Here is a 19,485-nt window from a genome sequence, read left to right on the forward strand (position 1 = left end):
CTTTAAGCCAATCTCATTATATAAAAAATGTATTAAAAAAGTTTGATAATATCACACATAAAGAATTCAATACACTTTATGATCCTATTTGTAAATTAGAAGAAAACATGCGAAGACCTATAGCACAATTATAATATACTAGTGCTATAGAAAATTTAATGTATGCAATGCATTGTACCATATCTGATATAGCATTTGCTGTGTGCAAATTATCAAGATTTATAGAAAATCTAACAATTAATTTGGAAAGCTATAACAACAGTTCTTGGTTATCTCAAGAAAACCATAAACTTGGGATTACATTATGGTGATTATCTCACAGTTTTAAAATGTTATTCTGACGCAAGTTGGATTACAAATTTTAGTGATAATAAATCCACTTCAAGATGCATTTTCATCCTAAGTGGTGGAGCAATAAGTTAAGCCTCAAAGAAACAAATATATATTACATATTCTACTATACATTCTACTATGGAGGTTGAATTTGTAACTTTATCAGGCACACTGCACAAGTTGAATACATATGCTTATGCAAGTTGAATAATACCTTATTGAGTAGTTGACTCATTTTGTGGTTCTTATGTTCAGAGATTTTATTAAGGCCAGCTAGGTTAAATAGACACAAATGAGGCCAAATGGCACGAACATGATTACTCCAAGATTAGACGAAGAATAGAGCTTGGGTACATAATTGAGCAATGTTTTGTTTTACTTTTAAGCAAACTAAACAGAAGAATTAAATTATGGTCCAAATATTATAAGATACATTGAATTAGAAGAATTAACAAGAGGACATCTAATTAACCCACTAATGAGATACAAAACAAAAGATTTGCAATAATTGAAGTTTGATCGAAAGAACACTAAGTCATCAACATTCACAGCCTGTGGACCTGTGCTGCCGTCCACCACCACCCACTTCAATTGTGTCAGGCATGTATCTGTCATCATAAATCAACAATAAATCAAACAAAATATGAACCAATCATAAGGGAGTAGTAATATGCATGAGATAGGAAAACTCACACTTCTTCTTCAGGTTCATTCTTGAGTGCATTTTTTGCTATACACTGGAAAGCAGCTTCAACATTGAATCCCTCTTTTGCAGAGGTCTCAAAGTATGGTATGCTTCCTTTGGAAGCACACCATGCCTTAGCTTTCTTCTCAGAAACCTGCACCAAAACAGAATATTGTAACAAATGCAGACATGTAGAAAATAGAATTATCCACCCAAAAAAAATGAAGGTATATATGGATAGTAACTCACAACTCGGCTATTCCCACCATCAACATCAATTTTGTTTCCCAATAGCACAAATGGGAAGTTTTCGGGGTCAGATGGACTAGCCTGAAAATGAAACAATACTCTTGTTTAGTCCTTAGTAATTGATCTGGTTATTATAACTTAGTTAAATCCGACCTATGGCTCATAAAAAACTGTTGCTTTGCATTAATAAATGGTCAACGAATAAAAATAGCTCAATTCTCTTCATTGCAGTATTTATTCCTTGTAATAGAAACCAAAGATTCTAAAAGTGGTAAATTCATGAGGTATGCTCTGAATTCTATCTCTAAGAAATCCTTGATAAAATATTCTGTGAGCTAACTTGAGTATCGAAGTACTTTTTGTAGGTATCCACTCCATTTTCATCAGGAGGTCAAAGTATACCTCGTTCGCAAACAAAAGGAACTGAGCATAATCACTTCAAGATCCGAGATATACATTGGTCAAGGATCAACAAGTAAGAACAGTAATCTAATCATGTTGAGATGACACTGAAGAATGTAGGATTTGAATCACCTGAATAAGGAATTCTTCTCGCCAATGGCTAAGATTGTCAAAAGATTTGACAACATTTACATCATAAACAAGGACACAACAATCTGCGCCACGGTAGAAAGCCACACCAAGACTCTGAAACCTTTCTTGACCAGCAGTATCCCAGATCTGCACTCAAATCATTATAATGAGGATGTTATGAAAATGATGAGCAAGAGAGAATTTGCTTCATTACCTGCAAAGTGAACATCCTATCTTGGAATTGAATTTCCTTGGTGAGAAAATCAGCACCAATGGTAGCCTTGTACTGATTACTAAACTTACGATTCACATACTGATTCATGAGAGATGTTTTGCCAACCCTGTTTAAAAAAGAAGCAGCAATTGGTTTGTTCCATTGATGTCATGATTTGGAACATGAAAATGCATGAATAGATAGATGGTGGAGTAAAACATACCCGCTGTCTCCGAGGATAATGACCTTAAGTAACATGCGGCGGCGAGAAGCCATGGTGGATGAAGAGTATTGTCAGAATTCAGGGATCTGTTTTCTGTTTCTGTTTCTGTTAGTGTGAGTTACAGGACACAGACACGTGGATCAATGCCAGTTACCAATTACAACATGCCGCCTTACACGCCATATCACTCTTTTTTCCCCTCCTCCATTTCCCATATTTAAGTTGTTCATATAAAACACATTTTTCTTGTATTAAGGGTACATGTTCAAACTTACAGAATATAATTAAGATTCGTCAATCGCCCTTCGCCGGCTGCAGAATTGCTACTACAATAAACTCAACTCATGCATCTGTTTTTTTTTTAATTTGCCTAGTAGTCATCACAGATTAATTTATGAACCTTAAAGCCAAGAATATTTTCCTCCTTTAGGTAGGTTCTTGCCGACTAATCAAATTTAAGTGATATTATATATGATAACCGTGATCCAAATTTATTTTTGCGATGTTACACATAATATTATTACATTGAAGACGTGGATCCCTTAATATAAATATGATAGACCAAGAGCAATTGGTATGAAGATAGATATGCATTTCCAGTTCAAAAATATAAGAATAAATATCCAAAAAATAAAAGGATAAATATCCATTCCAAAAATAATAATTATTACTTCAAAATAACAAAATCTTTAATAACTAAAGGTATCATGTTGCGCACCTGTTACTAGCATTTGCAAGACCGCAAGATCATATAGAACATCACTTAAGTAACAATAAAACGTTCTACCTTGTTTTCATCTAGGAACAGGAAGAATGAATATTCGAATTGGCTTAGTGAGACTATCTAGATCGCTTAAATTACTAAACTACTCAATACAATTGCAACTAATCCACCAATTTCTTAATAGCTGGGGAGCTGATATCGTGACGATTTCATAAAATCCGTTGAAAGGAAGTTAGCAATCACCATTCATTGATTACTAAACCTTACGCGAATAAGAACATGGCAAAAAAGGGAATGTCCAACAAGAATATACATAATCCAATTACAAATGTAACAGCAAAATAGATCAAAATAGACCACTCGTGGTTAACGGGAATGTCCCCAATAACGAAATGTCGATGTGAGAAAATTGGCCTACAGAGTATAGACCTTGCTTTATAAGAACAATTGCTGATCATTAATATGTTTATTGTTTTGGATTCTAACATACCAATCATCCGCAAAATACATTCTAAAATAAAATATATTTCCTGTATACTACTAAATAGAACCAATAACTGATGATTTATGTGCCATTTAAAAATGATCACGACACGAACCTGAGCTTAAGAAGAAATACACATCTTTGATGGATGAAGAAATTAAACTCTATCCAAAGGAACTGGTAAGCATTTTATATAACATGGCGGGCAAAACATCCAACGGAAAGGGAAAGAAACAACAAAAGACAGGGCAAAGAAGATCAACAGTTTCCCAGGGGTCAAAGACGACAATAGATGAAATCATGAAAAGCCAAGCAAAACAAATCAAAATAACCAACCAGGATAGGTAAGTATTTGTACTATTGAAGCAAAACCACCCTAAAATAATAACTTGATTAAAATTCAGGTGTCACTCTAACAGTACATACACAATATATGTTGAAAGAAAACAAGTATGATCGGAATAAAATTTTAATACATGAACGGTTATACCTAAATATTTTATGAAGTTACATGAACATGGTAGAAAGACATGAGAGGCAAGAGATAACCCAATTCTAATCTACTCCACAAAATTTAGTGTAAATCCTATGAATGTTTAGATATTATTCTGAGCATAAGAGTATATATTTGGCAAAGTAAACCATTCGAAACCAAAACTATAATTGTCATGCAATCAAACTGAATATCCAAAAAGTCTGATAATCATCTCGTTTAAATTTAATAGCAACTACAAAATTAAAGTAAACAAGACCAAAAGTGACAGAAGCAATGAGGCTATCAAAATAAACAAATGTTCCAAAAGCCTTGCGTCAACAACACAAGAATAACAATCTACCACTCTAATTCGGTAACCACCAAACAACGATCTTCTAATCCAAAAGGCTTATGCAGATGCAGCTGCTCCCTTCTTCCTTGGTGCAGCTTCAGTACCTATTTAAACAGAAACAAGATCGCATTAACGAAATGATGATTAACGGAAAACACAACAACTAAAGATCTGAATATAGATCGTGGAGGTACCTTCTCTGAAGCCGCTCTTGAATCGGCGAGGCACGTGGCGGAGGTACCTCATCCTGCCGGTGCCGGTGGTCTTTCTGCGGATGGCCTTCACGCTCCAATTATCTGTAAGGGTTGATTTGGCAAAATAGTACTAGAATCGTGAGAATTAAAACTAAAATGCGAGGAATCAGAATCGCGAATGAAAATGGAAGATATTAGGGTTTACATTTCCTCTTGCGTGCAGCGGGGAAAGCGCAGGCGGAGCAGCGACTCTTCTGGAGGTGAAAGCTGCGGCGGCCGCACCTCACACAGAGGGTGTGAGTCTTGTTCCTCCTCTTACCAAAGCTCCCTGTTCCCTTACCCTGTGTTACATTCACAAATACTCAAAGTTAATTCATCATAGATAGACACACAGTGAGCTGTGTGTGTGTGTGTGTGTGTGTGTGTGTTTGAGAGAGAGAGAGAGTACCATTGAAGCAGATGCAGAAACCCTAGAGGATGCAGCAAAGAACCTTTTTATGTGGCTGAAGAAGACGAAGCTGCTGAGAGAATAATATTTATACCTCTACTCCTCGATAATAAGGGTTTAGGGTTGAGGTATAATGGATCCAACATGTGCAACCAAGCCCACCCTCACTAGTAATCTAGTTCTGAAGTTTGATTCAAAATATTTTTGGACAATGGCCCAATATTATTTTTCTACTACAGCAATTTCTGTGTAAAAAAATCCGTTAACCAAAATATAAAAAGATTGAGTTAATCCTAAAGTTAATGGGCCTGGGCCCGTTGGTTGAAAAAAAATTCGAAAGTTAATTTTTTATTGTCCCAATTAAAAATAGTTTGAGAAATGGACGAGAATCTGTGTAGGAATGGAGCTTGTTTGTTTGGGAGGGTCGCCCACTTTGCCTTTGCAATACTCGAGGGATTAGTCATTGGACTTCTGGCCTGATAGATATTTTGGTGCAAACAAAAAAAATAGTTCCAGAGATTAGTAGGTCAATTAAAATAATCTCCAAAATACTAATTACAAAATTATATTTTTGAGATTCACAAAAGTATATTACATTAATCTCTAACAATATGATCAGTCAAAAGTCGAGAGAATAACATAATACACTTTTTGCCAATTTCAAACCAATTTCAAAGATGTAGCTGATGTAATTAAAATTTCATGACAATTTTAGTGCATACAACTGGTTTGAGTTACATGCTTAACTCAAAAGGAAATACATTAATCTTACTAAAGGGTTACTGGATTCGTGAGAAGTATGGACATCGGACTGATTATGTTAAACTTAAACATATATCTAATGGATGGAGTGTAAAATGAAATTGTTAGTTAAGTGATTGGACAATAATAACCCTTCTCCAAGTATAGTGTAAACCTAATTTTGTGAGTGAGGTCCTCCTTTGGTATATCACCAAGCACAAAGACACGAGTGTCAAACCACTAATCTATAATTCTGGGATAGAATCCCAGGCTTTGTTCAAGAAAGAAACAAGTATGTATGTGGAACTGCTTTTTAAGTTAACTTGATAGTTTAGCTTAAGGCATGAAGTGGTGGGTGGAGAACTTAAACACCGGCAAGTGTCAGAAAGTGACATCTCACAAAACGGAATGCCACTCATCTTATCTTCATGTCTATATAATCAAAATCAAAATTAGTCTTCACATCTCATTACTCTGTGCCAGCGTGACTCTTAACATTATTGGGGACCATGCTATATATGGAATTTCTCCTATAGAGACACATGCATGCTCATTAACATTAACAACTTATATACTCACTTCACGGGTTTGCTGTGTCACCATTAATCTCTCCCACTAATCATTCCCACTTTAGTATAAATAAAGTAATTAAGGACTAATTAAGGGGTCCCATCAATTCAAATTTAGATAAATAATAAGAACCTAGTACACAAGTTCTTGCTTCCATCTTTTAGCCTCCCACACCCACCACCTTTAGCTTTGCATCTCAACCAATGCCACTACACTTTCAACAACACGTAGTCAAAATATCAATACAATCCTTGTAAACAAATTACATCCTAAAGTCCCGAAATTAATACTCTTTTCTTTTCTTTTATGCAATTATATCTTTAACCTCAATGTAAGGATCATGTATGTAGAGAGACAGAGGGATTGAGAGGGACAAAGATCATGGGATGCTGTGGACAAACAAAAAGGTAATAAGGTTTGAAACCAAGACACAGGAAACACAAACCACCCTTTATAGTACATTGCCTTGGCTTTCTCTTTTGGTTACTACTCTTTATATGCAACATTATTGAAGAGTCTGCAAAAACTAACATATCCACAGAAAAATGCTGCCAAGAGAAACCATTCACAAGGCCAGGGTTCTGCTTCAAAAAACACTCCGAAGCTTCAAGTCTTTAGTCTCTGGAGGGTATCAAAAACTTCCCAGATCACTTTCCTTGAATCCCTTCCTCCGTCGCAGTGGCAATGCAAGAACTTATTACTCCAGCGACCAGTTCTACAATGAGTTCTATGATATTCTGCAGTCTGATCTCAACAGAATACGGATCAGGAACGATGACATGATCATGATCCGTTCAAGAGAACCACCACCCGCGTCAGCATCAGCATCAGCATCAGTAGTAGAAGATGCTGCAAAAGTTGAAGAAGGAACAAGCAAGAAGCAAAGTCCATTGAAGAAGAACAAAGGAGAGACTACTACTACTACTACTACTACTGCTACTCTACCATTGAAGAATAAGAAGGTGAATAGTAATAACAATAATGATGCTTTGGCAAAGAAGATGAAGGAATTGGAGATGATGGATTCGGGTGATGTTGAACACGTGCTGGACATAGAAGAAGCTCTGCATTACTATTCTCGACTCACGAGTCCTGTTTATTTGGACATTGTTGACAAGTTCTTCATAGACATGCAAAATGAGTTTAATGTTCCACTTCCACAACTTCCACACTCATCTTCTGTCAGAATCAAACGCTCAAAATCCAAGGGAAGATTTGGCTCCCTATCTGGCTGTAGATAGGTGTAAGATCATATATATTAAGCTACGAATGCTTTAATTTGGTTGTTTTTTTGTATATGAAATCTCTTTTAATTTGCTTGCTACCTGTGCCATTGAGTTCGTTTCATTTGTTTGGTTTTGAGTTCCAATTTTCTTTTGCTTTTCTGGTTTTTAGTTTTTACATGTTTGAATTCATCCATCCATTAATCAATAATGAGGTGGATGAACTACAGAATCATGATTATAAGAATTTTGAGTTCTTTTATTGTTGTCATGTAACCATGTTCCGTTGATGATTGTAGTTCTAATTTGTTTCTCACAAAGATGGTATATTGAATCTTACTAGTATAATAGAGTTTCAAAACTTTTATTTGTTTGGATATGAGTTAAGAGGGTAAACGGAAATGCATTTAAGAATGTACTAGTTTTGTAACTACCACAAAAATCTCTACTTGATATATATAGTATTATATACATATATATTATAGCTGTCATAAGATGCGACCTATGAAGAATGGAGCCCAATCAAGTTAAGACAAATCTCTTTCAGGTAACAGTAGTGACTTCAGTAAATTGTTTTTAATATATATGAAGACCATATTTTACTTTTTTTCTCAATAACAATGAAGAAATTCAAATAGGACACAAGGTTGTATAGCAAGATCATCATTATCTTCGGCATCATTATAAGAATATTTGTTTCTTTTTTCATGGATATGGGTTCAGTGAGAAATTAAAAGTGCACAAAACAAACATGGCGGGTAAAGAGATCAATAAATTTAAAAAGACATGCATACCCTCAAAGAGAAAGTTAGTCGATGGGGACATTGGGTTGGCTCTTTTTCCTTTATTTTCTTTTCTTCCCCTCTTTTCTCTTTAATTTTCTTTTGGTGGCCACATGTATAGGGTTTCATGGGTCTAAAATTCTTTCTCCTCTAACTAATATATTTCATAATTTTTTTCTTTTCACTTTAGCCATTTTTTTTAATCTCCATCAATTTCCTTGCATCCAAAATTTTATTTAAAAGAATAATATATTTTTTAAGAAACTCCCTATTTTACAATGCATTAGCATTCACCGTTCTAATAATAACTTCCCTCAATAGAATAATATATCACATCTAATTAGATATCAACTACAATAATAATAAGCAAAGTCTAGCACATGACTTATTGGTATATTTTCCTTTCACAATTTTATAGATGTAATATTTATTTTAAAAGTGGATGGGTTGTATTAACAATCTTTCACATGGCCATCTAAGAAATTGTTAACACTTTTCCTGTTCTGAATAGATCTCATTGTTTGGTCTAGCCATGTCACATTAATTCCTGTCACAAAATTTATAAACTTATAATATCGGCTATGATTTGCACTAATGTATAAAGCATTTCATGACGATAAAACAATTATAACAGCTTTTGGAGGCAATGCTTTAAAAAATGCTAACTATAATAACGGTGCGTGTTTGAACCTGATGAAAAAGGATTCCTAGGTTTAGCAAAAAGTACATATATCTTCAAATAAAAGAATAAGCGCAAGACTATTCAATAAGTACTCCATTGATTAATTAAAGATCAATGTAGAACTTTATACATTGATACATTAGCATTATAGAGCGGGCGTAAAACGAATACAAGTCTACATTCTCAAAAGGGTAAAGAGAAAAATGAAGACCTTCTAATCCCCAGGGCCCAGGAGAAACCCCTAGGTGCTACCAAATAATGATGAATCACAACTATTAAGAGTGGTACGTCATGTCACATATTCTCCAACTCAATCATAGAAATGCATGACATGACTCCAACTATATTTCAAATGATCTTAGTAACCAGCAGATGAAACCAAAACATTATGCTCCTTTAAACGTTTCTGAAAATGTGCTAATCGGGTCTGTAACTGCATGATGCCAGCAGCCTTCTGAGAAAGAATGGCATTTAGTTTTGTTATATAATCATCCAGCTGATTCCCTGGTTGATCTGCTTCAACCAAGAGGTTCATCTCCTGTATGTGCAGCGCGGATAAACATGAGTACCAAAACATTAAAGGGCACTTCAAATTTAAATATAGAGACCATTTAAATACCTCTCTAACAATATTCATGGTCTCCTCTACTTGTGTCCGGTGAGCATTTACAAGGTCCTCTTCTTCCTGAAATAACAGCATATGCTTCAGCTAACATGAATTATATATAGAGTAAATGGTCAAATTAGTCCATGAAAGATCACTCGTTCTTCAAATTGGTCTCCGAAAGATTTTTTTAATCAAATTCGTCTTTTAAAGATTTTAAATTAGTCATGTTAGTCTTTCCGTCACTTTGTTGTTGATAGTGTCAAAATTTGCTAATGTGACATGTTAAGTGACTCCAAGTCTCCAACACACACCTAAGAGTCTTAATTGACTATTGACATAATAAGTTTATGAAATTTGATCAAATCAAAACCTAATTGAGGGGAGAACTTGAAACATTGAAATCCCTCAATTTGGGGTTGATTTGATTTAATTTCATAAACTAATCATGTTAATAGTCAATTAAGATTCCTAGGTGTGTGTTGGGGTTTCGCTTAACATGTCACATTAGCAAATTTTGATACCATCTACAAACAAAATGACGGAAGGACTAACATGACTAAGTTAAAATCTTTAAAGGACGAATTTGCTTAAAAAAATCTTTCGGGGACTAATTTAAAAAACGAGTGATCTTTCAGGACTTATTTGTCCTTTTACTCATTATATATATATATATTAAAACCATTCTCTCAGTAGCTAGAAAACTTACCTGTAAGAGTTCAGTTAAATCATCCTCTGAGTGCATCGTTTTAGGTTCAGATCTTGGAAGATCCTTCCATTTGACCTGACCACTAGGTTTCTTTAATTTGTCTTCAGTTGTAGCATATGATTCCACCTTTGCATTATTCTTCAGTGATGGTTTCACCTCCTCGTAGTAATCTTCAGGAGGACTGAAATCATCTCCATCATTTTCATCCTGCCATACCTCAGTTGTGCGATCCTCATAGGCTGATGCAGTAACAGAAGACAATGGAACCGTGGTTGATTCTTTGAGGTTGATAGTAGAAGATAAAACATCTTTCTTGGAATTATTCCCTTTTGACAGGCTCTTCACCCTGGATTTTTCATTCATTTTTGTAATGGTGAAAGCATTAGTTTTCTGTTATCCAGCTGAAGGAGTAGGGGATATGAAACTAGATTTACAAAATTAAAATCTACTTTAGAGTATAGAAGATTCACCATTACCTGTCAGCATATCTTAATGTATTTAAAGTATGTTCACATGAACCAGAGCTTGGTGATATGCAAGATATCATAACAGTGCGCGAATTGCCAACAAATGAATCCCTCAAGACTTCAGTCAGTTTACTGCCTCTGAAAGGGATGTGCCCCTGATCATTATCAAGAGCTCTTATGCATTCCTTTAAGGCGAGTAAGCTTTTATTGATCTCGGCACCTTCTATTCTGCATCATATAATAATTTGAGGCAACCAGCGAAACAAGTTCATTAGGCTAATATGCAAGAGTTATGCCTACAGTCATCACAGAGATATATTGAAAGAAAAGAAGAAACGAATACAGTAGCTAATTTAAGATGCTACTAATAATAACTATATAGCCATCTATGTTTAATATAACTTTGTTGTTTAAATTTCTTAGGAATTTCTTTCATAATTACTTATTTAACCTGAGATAACTAACAGCATATGCATACTAAATTGTACCTTGTTTGTTTGTCATTGTCTGTGGTATCTGCTCCACGTTCACTTCCGGCAAGATCAATGAACGAGAGCTTGCCAATGGGGCGGGGAGGTTTGGATTCATTGCCATCAATCAACTTCTTGATAGCAAGCTGAAGTATTGCATGTGACCGTGAAGATTCCTCGTTTGCACCTGTGGTGCCCGTACTTCTTGTGGCGTTTCCTTTTTCAATCAGTTCTTTGATTTGTTCTACATCTGCTACTCGGTACTCTTGCAAACCCACAATGCAAACTTTCTGCTTACCATCCTCCCTCATGCAAAGTTTTCTGCAGAAGTACAACGTTAGCCCTCAAAATCACAGATTAGGGGGGTAGAAACAAGAAGGTATTTAACTTACTTTCGGTCATTAAGGAGATCAAAAAGCTTCCCACCATAGATTTCAAAGAAACTCACAAACAGTTGATAACCTTGATTTCTGTAAGTATGATACATTAATCTCAAGATGTCCCTGGATGCTTTAAGTGGCAGTGGCTTCATAGTGTAAGTTTTTCCACTTCCTACATAAGCAGAAGACGGTATTTAGAAGTTACAATTGGGAAAAAATTATAGCGACCAGAACAGAGCTTGCATTTGCATTTGCAATTGCAATTGCCATAAATATGACCGCCATCAGTAGGCCGTAACAGCAATTATTTCAAAATTGAGAGCCTTATAGTTACCCGTTTGGCCGTATGCAAAGCAAGTTGCTTTAGTACGTTCAAAGATTATTGGAACAATGGGCTCCACTGTTTCACGATACACCTAAAGAAATGAAAAGATTAAAATAAAAGTTAGTATTGGCATAGATTGTCACTTCATTTATTTTAACTGGACATATAACTACATTATAGTTACCTCATCATTTGTAACCTCCTCGTTTAAGACAGCATCAAACACAAATTCATGCTTCTCCACATACTGAGTTAGGTCAACCTATAAAACATTAAGCATATAGATTTTAAGATCTCAAAGAAAAACAAGACATCTACTACATTATTATGCCAAAATCTTTATATGAGAACTAACAAGGGAGGAAGTCCTGGCATTCTGGAAAAATATTATTATTATTATTATTATGGTATTATGGTAATTGATATAGCGAAGCTAAAAAATATCTTAGTTACTAAAATAAGCATAGAATCATTTTCTATTTTGAACACATTGGCAGAACCATATTTGATTTCTTAGCTCACAACTCACTATTGTCATTTAAGGCAACTTAATCTTATTCTAGAACTTAAGGACAACCATACCGCATTGGAAGCATTGATTGCTAAAGCCAATTCCACTCACCTTCAGTTTAGTCTCATGCACCGTTAATGAATTGGAATATGTCTCTATAATGTCTTCCTCATTCTTTGCTAATTCCTTCTTATTTAACGGTCTCTTTCGAACCTGGAAAAATTGCAAAAGACAACATTAGAATTTAGAAAATATTAAAACTAGTGCTCTATCTTTCCATCCATCTATATACAAATTAGAAAGAATTCATTGTGAGAGAACCTACCACAACTTTGATCTTTGCTACAGAACTTGATTTTTCTTTGTCAACAGGAAAACTTTTCAAGACGTTTTCAGGAGCACGACCTCTGTTAGTCTGTTTGCCCATCATATAAGGTTCAGAATCATCAGAGCTTCTATAACGGGAAGGTTTATACAAGGAGTTGCCATCAAATGCATTTGTTGCTGGAATCTAGCAGGACACACAAATTACAAGCAAAATTTAAGCCACATTTCTCATGCGCATCTACTTACATCACAAACAGAAGATAATTTAAGATTTCATTAATCTAAAACATATCCAATCCTATACTAGATTAGGAACGCTATTAAAAGTAGCATCATATGGACAATCTTCAAAACATTAAATATAAGGGTGAAAACATAAAATAGAAAATTATTGAAATAATAACCTCAGGAATAAGCTCAGTGTCAAAAGAATGCAGATCCAACAGGCCGGGGCTGAAATCGCCGGGCGAATCCTCGTCACTCTTCTTCTGCGTGGAAGCACGGTAATTACCCGGAGGGGTTGAAGGCTCCATGTAGAACTCATTTCCTCCATTGAAGCTCCTCTGCGCATTCCTGTACATTCTCCCACCTCCTTGAGCTCCTCCGCCATAGAAGTTATAGTCCTGCTCCCATTCCAAATCAAGGTTCAGCACCACGAGATCGTAAGCTGATCATCACTGATAGAGTGAAACAAATAGAAAAAGAGCAAAATGAATGATAAGATCCGAACCTGTAGCGGAGGAATGTTATTGGATTGAAGGTGCTGAAGGCCAGCGGATTGAAGCCACCTGCTGTTGGAAGATCCATCGAGAAAGTTGTCGGAGTACTGACGCTGATGGTGCACCCCCGCCGTACCAGATCTCTGCCTACCTCCTCCGTTCATCTTCCTCTCACTCGTCACTCGCACAATGCAGAAATCAGATCGGAAGGATCCTGAAGCAGAACCGTCAGCTCCAAGTTGCAGAGTTTTGAACAAGTGAAGCAAGTGGTGTTAGTGAAATGAGCAATGAGCAATGAGCAATGAGCAATGGGAACTTGAGATTGAAATTTTTTTGAAGAAGGGAGAGAAAAGAGACCAGGCTCTCTCTCTCTCTCTCTGGATTGGCACGTGCCAAGTTGAACCGGCGTGTGACTACGAAAGACTGGGAGCATGGAAGAGAGTGAGGGAGCTTGGTGCTAGTAGAAACGACGCCGTAACATGGTGGGTAGGGCCTCCGTGTTGTTTTGATTTTTGAACAAATGCCGTCCCACATGGGTGGGGACCACCGTGTATCGTTGCGCGCTTGGCTTCACATTCAAAATTTTTGCTACCTTCCACGAGATATTGCCACGTGGCATCTTTATGGCTTCGGGTTTGGCTTTCCGGGTAGTATACAACAATTCGCGGCGCTGCAGTGTATTCTGTTTGGGCCCACTGGCCCATGTTTTCCGGCCCTTTCTCCTTCTTTCATAGCCTGGCCTGTCTATATCCTTCGATTTTATTTTTAGTTTTTACTAATTCTCATTCTCAATCATAATTTTAAACCTCTTTTCTCTCTTTTGTTAATAATCGTTTGTTCTGGTCACATGACTTGTTATTTTTGGACAGAAATTCCATATTGCATTAATCAAATGTTTAGGTAGAAAGAGGCAAAACAAGAAGGTAGAACTAGAAGAAGTTTTTTTTTTTTTTGGTAAATAGAACTAGAAGAAGTTAATGGTTTGGTCTGATTATGCCCACAAAGTTTCAAAGCCCAATATCTAGTGGGCTAGTAGCTGTATCAGATAAAAAGAAAAAAATAAGGTCCAAAAAGAAAAGTTCTGTGATTTTCATTAGTTATCGGTCATTATCGCCGAGCCAAGATGCTAACTGCTAAGTAATGGAGGTGGGATATGGGCATATGGCAGTAATGAAATCATTTATGACCACCAAAAATGTTGTCGTAAACGTGTCATGATAGAATATTGGAGCACATCGTACTGTACGAGAGAGAGAGAGAGAGAGAGAGAAGGGTAAGTTACCTTTTGAAGTTGAGTTTACCTAAAACTAAAACGCTCCTTTGAACATTGATTTCGAAAAGGAAGGAAAGCAACTGCCAAAAGCAAGACACTAATAAAGAAAACGAAAGCATCTTCCTCTTCCCACCCAAGCAATAATTATTAACCCTAAACCCCTCCGAACTAAACTTCTTCCTCATTGCATCGCCATTCATGGACGAGTATCTAATTTTTCTCTTCCTTCTTCGCTTCACATTTCTTAATTTCCTTTCAATTAAAGTAAATTGAGCTGTTTTTTGTTTCACAGATCAGAGGAATATCCAAAGGATTACTACTCGAACGCGCAGACGGTGAGAGTGCCGTCTTCTTCCAGCTCATCGGCGACGACGAGCGTGCACGTGACGGCACTGGACGGTCTCGTTAACGTCAACTCGCTCTTCACCATCGCCGTGTTCGTCGGCCTCTCCCTCACCACGCCGGGACAGCGCAGCCTCGAAAATCGTTCCTCGTGCGACGCCGGCGTTGACATCGCCAAGAAGCTTCTCGTCTTCGAGGTTGTTTCCTTCAGCTTCTTCCTGTTCTCGTCTCTGGTGGCGCAAGGACTCAAGCTCGCCCTCAACCTCCTCAACAGCAAGGAGGTTGATGATGCTTTCCGTGCACACATCAACCTCAAGGTGCTCCGTTTCGGTATGCTTGGCTCCGCCATCGGCTCCGTCATGGGATGCCTCTTCTTGGTTCTTTCAATGGTGAATGTCATCGAGATCCGCCTCGGGATGCTCTCTTGTGGCAGCAAGTCCGCCTCCCATGCCGTTGCCGTCATGGTTGTTTTGGTCTCCTCTGCTCTTTTGGTTTATATCTCCACTGCGATCTATGCTTTTACTCATTGATTGATTGAAATTTGAATGAATGAAATGCTTTCTCTCTTTAAATGGAATGGCTTCTAAGTTCTAACTTCTATTATAAGTTTTGTAATTTATATTTGGTATGCTTGAATCAGTTGAATGTTTGGATAAAGGGAAAGTTCTAGAAATCAAAAGAGAAATGAAGAATTAATCAGTGAAATTAAAATCACATTGCTGAATTTTGGTGAGTTTAGGACATTTGAATGGTTCAGTTACTATTAAAGAAGCACCTGAGAGTAATCTCATAAGCTGAAAACACAGCACCATTCACTATGAAAGCTCTAGCAACAGCTGTTCCTAAACCTCGCCACAACACAACATAGCCTTCCTCTTTTATGCTCTTTTGGAGACAATCTAGGATACCATTGTATTTAGAAGAATGAAGTGTTTGAGCCTGGATTCTTGTCTTTATAACATCTAAAGGGTAGCTGAAGATCCAGCTAGATACCCCAGCTAATCCCCCTGCTACCAGCATAGTATTCAAGCTTTCCTCAGAACTTTTTCTGCAGCCAGGGTGAAGTAGTTCCCTTGCATATTCGTATGTCCAGAAGTATAAACCATGTGCAGGTGCATCTCTCAACACAGTAATGCTGAGTCCTCTGTAAATTCCGCGGAAACCTTCGGTTTTCAATATGTTCTTAGCAACCTTTATGGGACCCTTTTCGGCTTCAGATAATTGGCTTGTGTCGCGCACCTGAAGGCGAATTTTCACCAACTCAATAGGGGAAAGCAGTATGCTTTGGAGAGCACCGGTACCAACTCCTCCTAAAGCAACAGCCTTAAGAGAAGGAGGGTCATTAAAGGAAACTGGTGAGCAAAATGCTCTTGACAACACTGCATAACTTTGGAAAACCATAGCGTTCTGCAAAATGAATAGCAAAGCAATAGCTTTGATTAAACAGAATGAGGAAATGCTGTTTAAATACAGTTGTGGAATGGATGTGAAAAGTTGACCTGAAAAGTAACAGAAGCCAAAGGTGCAGCCATGCCGCGGTAAAGAGAAGTTAGTCCTTCCTTGGCTACCACGTTTCGAAGGATGGTGATAGCGGAGCCGGCTCTTGAATTCTGCTGCTGCAAGATTCGGAGGGTGTCCAAGGGGTAACCGGAGATTATACCGGCAATGCCACCAATGCCTCCTGCCACAAACTCTTTCCCAGAACTGCTAGCAAGAAATTCTGGCCAGAAATCCATTGTCACACCCTTCCTTTCACTGATCAATTATCAGAATTCCTAATACAGATGGAAAGAAAGAAACACACAATAGCCTTAACCTATGTTGAAACAAACCAAAAGCCTAAGTTTGTTGTTTCGGCCTCATTTAATCTCAGTTGGGAACACAACTAATACATTAGATTACAGCCAACAGTATCTAAACACCAAAATCCAGAGTTGGTGGCTCCATAAACTACCATGTTCAAGTGTTCCTAAACCATCTTCCTGTTGAGCCCCCAAATAAAAAACTATACGCTTTCCCCTAATGTGTCACACTATTAATTTCTTGTGACAATAGAATATGTTAACTACACATAAATTTGGAAATATATTTTGTTTTTAAAGCAGATACTGAACAATTATGGAATTTCCTTTATGCCATTTTTAAAAATTTAATATTAATTTTTATATGATATTAATGTAAAAGATATTATACCTTATTCTAAAAGACAAAAGATTTTTTTTTTGGTCCACGGTATCCCTAAATTCGGCAGGTCAAGGACGGGCTAATGTGTTGCTATATGCATAAGGCGGAATTCGAACCTCCCGCTACTTACTTAAGCGGACTAGTGAGCTAACTATTAAACTAACCAAGTTAGTTAATAAATTTTATATCCAATGTTTGATCTTCTAAATTTCAATTCATTTAATTTGGTCAATCTAATTAATTAACGTAATCAATATATGTCAATTAGTATAAGATGATCATCTAATTAATTGACGCATAATATACAAGTTGAGAATTGAAACTCCCTGAACTCGACTAAACCTCTAAAGTGGTTTCTCATATTCACGATTTTCATCATTTTAGTCTCTAAAAACTAAAATTCACTATATTGGTTTTCGAGGTTCAATTATGGGCACTATATTGGTTCTTAAACTCTTTCTAACAGAGTTAGTAAACGAAGTGCTGAGCTGGTTCTGATTTGTCACGTTAGACACAAGACTAAATAATGTTATTTTGTTTTGGCGCTTAAACTAGGCAAAAACAAAAAGTGAAGAAAAGTTTATATAATGTGCAAACCATTTTATCTTCTCTCATTTTTCAAAACGACCTCATTTTTGTCTTGTTTAAGCGCTAAAACTAAACAACATAATTTAGCCCTTCATGCATTGGTTCAATGCCAAAAAAGATCCAAAGACTAATATAATGTCTGGAATTGAATCTTAAAGACTAGTATAGTAAATTGAATATGAAACTAAAATGATAAAAACCGTGAATCTCATAAATTACTACGTGGCGTTTGATCCCTGCAAAGAGATCTCAACTTTGATGGATACACTATGCTTGAAAGCAACAGAAGCTGGATGCATGGCTGGCACTTATTAGATAGCGATTGGCTATAGCCGTATAGGACTGCATTTGTAAAAGTAGTTGATCGATTCATCAAGAACTTTCATGGCATAAAGGATCAAGGAGCTTGATTCTTACAAGGTAGAGTTCAATTCAAATTGTGAACAGAGTAGTTGTATAATAGTGTTGATGAATGGATCAAGTTAACAATACCTCTTGAGTTGATATAAAACGTATAAAAAAAAGGACTTCATATAAGAGGACATGTATATTAGTACTCATTACTCAACTTTCAGTCTTTTTCACCATTATAGTCCTTAAAAAAGATCAGTGTTTCTTGCCAACTTTTTAGAGTGCTGAAATTTATGGTGAAGAATGGTGGTCGCTTTAGGTGAGCAAGATCAATTGCATCATTTTAGAGCAAACAAAAAACATCGTCCATAGATGTCTAGAGAAAGATTTGTCTAGTGCACAATCTTGTGCACACAACACAATAGAAATGAGTGGACATGCATTGAACACACATCAACAAGTAAATATGTGTTAGGACTCCCAACATACCTTATAAACTGGACCAAAATCACCCTCTCCCACCTTATTAATGGATGAGAAATTTGTTTGAGGTTGCAATGTAGCATTATCAGATAAATTAAAAGACTGCATATCTATAATAAATAGGTTGCAAGAACATATAGAAAGGAAAAGTCTAGGAGGCCAGCAGTTTTATTGAATTTTGGCCAGCATGTAACCAGCAGAGGAAGGTGAGCCATATTCACTTTTAAAATTATCCTATTTTTAATACCAAATTCTTAAAATTTAATTTAAAAAGAACGAAACAAACAGATTTAAGTCATAATTTGGATTAGACAAATTCGAAAATAAAATAAAAAAAATTAGTTTATAGTGCAAAAAAAACAGTTCCACTTTAAATAAGTTTAATTATTTTTTCTTTATTTTAACCCTTGAAAATGTGCAATGAGAAAAAAGAAACTCAAACAGTTATTTCAAAAAATTAATCATCTCAACCCTAATTTACCAATATAATTTACCCTAATATCCTCTCCCAACCGTCTGTTACCTATCCTCATCAATCATCCCACTTCTCCGGATTAGAAACTCCCGCTATCAAACATAGTTATTAAAAAATCACCCCGCATTTGGGAGGGAAATCCAAAAAAATCTTTTTTATTTTTTACCGTGTTTGGCAAATTTCTAATAATAAAATTAAGGGCTTGTTTGGGTGAGCTTCTAAGAAAAGAACTTTTTTTGAGTTATCTTTTTTTAAAAGATCTTACAGAGAAGTAAAAGTAATTTTATGTTTGGATATCTCATGTAAAAAGGTCTTTTTATCTATCAATTATGTTTGGGTATAACAATATAAAAAGATTTTTATT

General features: G+C 36.2%; 6 protein-coding genes across 7 annotated transcripts; 2 read left to right on the plus strand and 4 right to left on the minus strand.

The window, feature by feature from the left end:
• Positions 1-626: 626 nt before the first annotated feature.
• LOC112703674 (ras-related protein Rab7-like) lies at positions 627-2,491 on the minus strand. The gene is made up of 6 exons (XM_025755229.3): positions 2,239-2,491; positions 2,016-2,142; positions 1,802-1,948; positions 1,268-1,348; positions 1,027-1,172; positions 627-941 (listed from the first exon to the last, which is right to left on the minus strand). The coding sequence occupies exons 1-6, from the start codon at positions 2,289-2,291 to the stop codon at positions 872-874; spliced, it is 624 nt and encodes a 207-aa protein (XP_025611014.1). The 5' UTR covers positions 2,292-2,491; the 3' UTR covers positions 627-871.
• A 1,599-nt stretch (positions 2,492-4,090) lies between these two features.
• LOC112703675 (large ribosomal subunit protein eL37x) lies at positions 4,091-5,061 on the minus strand. 2 transcript variants are annotated; one of them, XM_025755230.3, is made up of 4 exons: positions 4,916-5,061; positions 4,673-4,808; positions 4,468-4,569; positions 4,091-4,377 (listed from the first exon to the last, which is right to left on the minus strand). In XM_025755230.3, the coding sequence occupies exons 1-4, from the start codon at positions 4,916-4,918 to the stop codon at positions 4,331-4,333; spliced, it is 288 nt and encodes a 95-aa protein (XP_025611015.1). In that variant the 5' UTR covers positions 4,919-5,061; the 3' UTR covers positions 4,091-4,330. The 2 variants fall into 2 exon arrangements, with proteins under 2 accessions (XP_025611015.1, XP_072056093.1); XM_072199992.1 differs by having other exon boundaries at positions 4,091-4,373; positions 4,464-4,569; positions 4,916-5,050.
• Positions 5,062-6,375: 1,314 nt separating this feature from the next.
• LOC112703677 (uncharacterized) lies at positions 6,376-7,810 on the plus strand. Its single transcript, XM_072199993.1, has 2 exons — positions 6,376-6,633; positions 6,768-7,810. The coding sequence occupies exons 1-2, from the start codon at positions 6,608-6,610 to the stop codon at positions 7,465-7,467; spliced, it is 726 nt and encodes a 241-aa protein (XP_072056094.1). The 5' UTR covers positions 6,376-6,607; the 3' UTR covers positions 7,468-7,810.
• A 1,181-nt stretch (positions 7,811-8,991) lies between these two features.
• Positions 8,992-13,858, minus strand: LOC112703678 (kinesin-like protein KIN-13B). The gene is made up of 12 exons (XM_025755232.3): positions 13,437-13,858; positions 13,111-13,329; positions 12,705-12,890; positions 12,491-12,592; positions 12,053-12,130; positions 11,878-11,959; positions 11,556-11,715; positions 11,182-11,484; positions 10,703-10,921; positions 10,227-10,572; positions 9,533-9,598; positions 8,992-9,451 (listed from the first exon to the last, which is right to left on the minus strand). The coding sequence occupies exons 1-12, from the start codon at positions 13,587-13,589 to the stop codon at positions 9,272-9,274; spliced, it is 2,094 nt and encodes a 697-aa protein (XP_025611017.1). The 5' UTR covers positions 13,590-13,858; the 3' UTR covers positions 8,992-9,271.
• Positions 13,859-14,503: 645 nt separating this feature from the next.
• LOC112703680 (uncharacterized) lies at positions 14,504-15,612 on the plus strand. Its single transcript, XM_025755235.3, has 2 exons — positions 14,504-14,904; positions 14,991-15,612. Exons 1-2 carry the CDS (start codon positions 14,897-14,899, stop codon positions 15,568-15,570), a joined length of 588 nt encoding a protein of 195 aa, XP_025611020.1. The 5' UTR covers positions 14,504-14,896; the 3' UTR covers positions 15,571-15,612.
• A 181-nt stretch (positions 15,613-15,793) lies between these two features.
• Positions 15,794-16,810, minus strand: LOC112703679 (mitochondrial arginine transporter BAC2-like). The gene is made up of 2 exons (XM_025755233.3): positions 16,540-16,810; positions 15,794-16,447 (listed from the first exon to the last, which is right to left on the minus strand). Exons 1-2 carry the CDS (start codon positions 16,774-16,776, stop codon positions 15,794-15,796), a joined length of 891 nt encoding a protein of 296 aa, XP_025611018.1. The 5' UTR covers positions 16,777-16,810.
• Positions 16,811-19,485: the final 2,675 nt, after the last annotated feature.

This window comes from Arachis hypogaea, chromosome 7 (genome assembly GCF_003086295.3).
Source record: "Arachis hypogaea cultivar Tifrunner chromosome 7, arahy.Tifrunner.gnm2.J5K5, whole genome shotgun sequence".
NCBI lineage: Eukaryota > Viridiplantae > Streptophyta > Magnoliopsida > Fabales > Fabaceae > Arachis > Arachis hypogaea.

What these genes read in the sequence shown, in the direction of transcription:
- LOC112703674 (XM_025755229.3), bottom strand. Translation starts at nt 2,291, where the DNA reads ATGGCTTCTCGCCGCCGCATGTTACTTAAGGTCATTATCCTCGGAGAC. An exon ending in ATAGGATGTTCACTTTGCAG is followed by an intron (nt 1,949 to 2,015) that starts GTAATGAAGCAA and finishes ATTTGAGTGCAG; the next exon opens with ATCTGGGATACTGCTGGTCA. An exon ending in ATGGTGGGAATAGCCGAGTT is followed by an intron (nt 1,173 to 1,267) that starts GTGAGTTACTAT and finishes GTTTTGGTGCAG; the next exon opens with GTTTCTGAGAAGAAAGCTAA.
- LOC112703675 (XM_025755230.3), bottom strand. An exon ending in CGCTGCACGCAAGAGGAAAT is followed by an intron (nt 4,570 to 4,672) that starts GTAAACCCTAAT and finishes CAACCCTTACAG; the next exon opens with ATAATTGGAGCGTGAAGGCC. An exon ending in CAAGAGCGGCTTCAGAGAAG is followed by an intron (nt 4,378 to 4,467) that starts GTACCTCCACGA and finishes CTGTTTAAATAG; the next exon opens with GTACTGAAGCTGCACCAAGG.
- LOC112703677 (XM_072199993.1), top strand. Translation starts at nt 6,608, where the DNA reads ATGGGATGCTGTGGACAAACAAAAAG. An exon ending in TGCTGTGGACAAACAAAAAG is followed by an intron (nt 6,634 to 6,767) that starts GTAATAAGGTTT and finishes ACATATCCACAG; the next exon opens with AAAAATGCTGCCAAGAGAAA.
- LOC112703678 (XM_025755232.3), bottom strand. Translation starts at nt 13,589, where the DNA reads ATGAACGGAGGAGGTAGGCAGAGATCTGGTACGGCGGGGGTGCACCAT. An exon ending in ATAACATTCCTCCGCTACAG is followed by an intron (nt 13,330 to 13,436) that starts GTTCGGATCTTA and finishes GAATGGGAGCAG; the next exon opens with GACTATAACTTCTATGGCGG. An exon ending in TGCATGAGACTAAACTGAAG is followed by an intron (nt 12,131 to 12,490) that starts GTGAGTGGAATT and finishes AATGTTTTATAG; the next exon opens with GTTGACCTAACTCAGTATGT.
- LOC112703679 (XM_025755233.3), bottom strand. Translation starts at nt 16,776, where the DNA reads ATGGATTTCTGGCCAGAATTTCTTGCTAGCAGTTCTGGGAAAGAGTTT. An exon ending in TGGCTTCTGTTACTTTTCAG is followed by an intron (nt 16,448 to 16,539) that starts GTCAACTTTTCA and finishes TTCATTTTGCAG; the next exon opens with AACGCTATGGTTTTCCAAAG.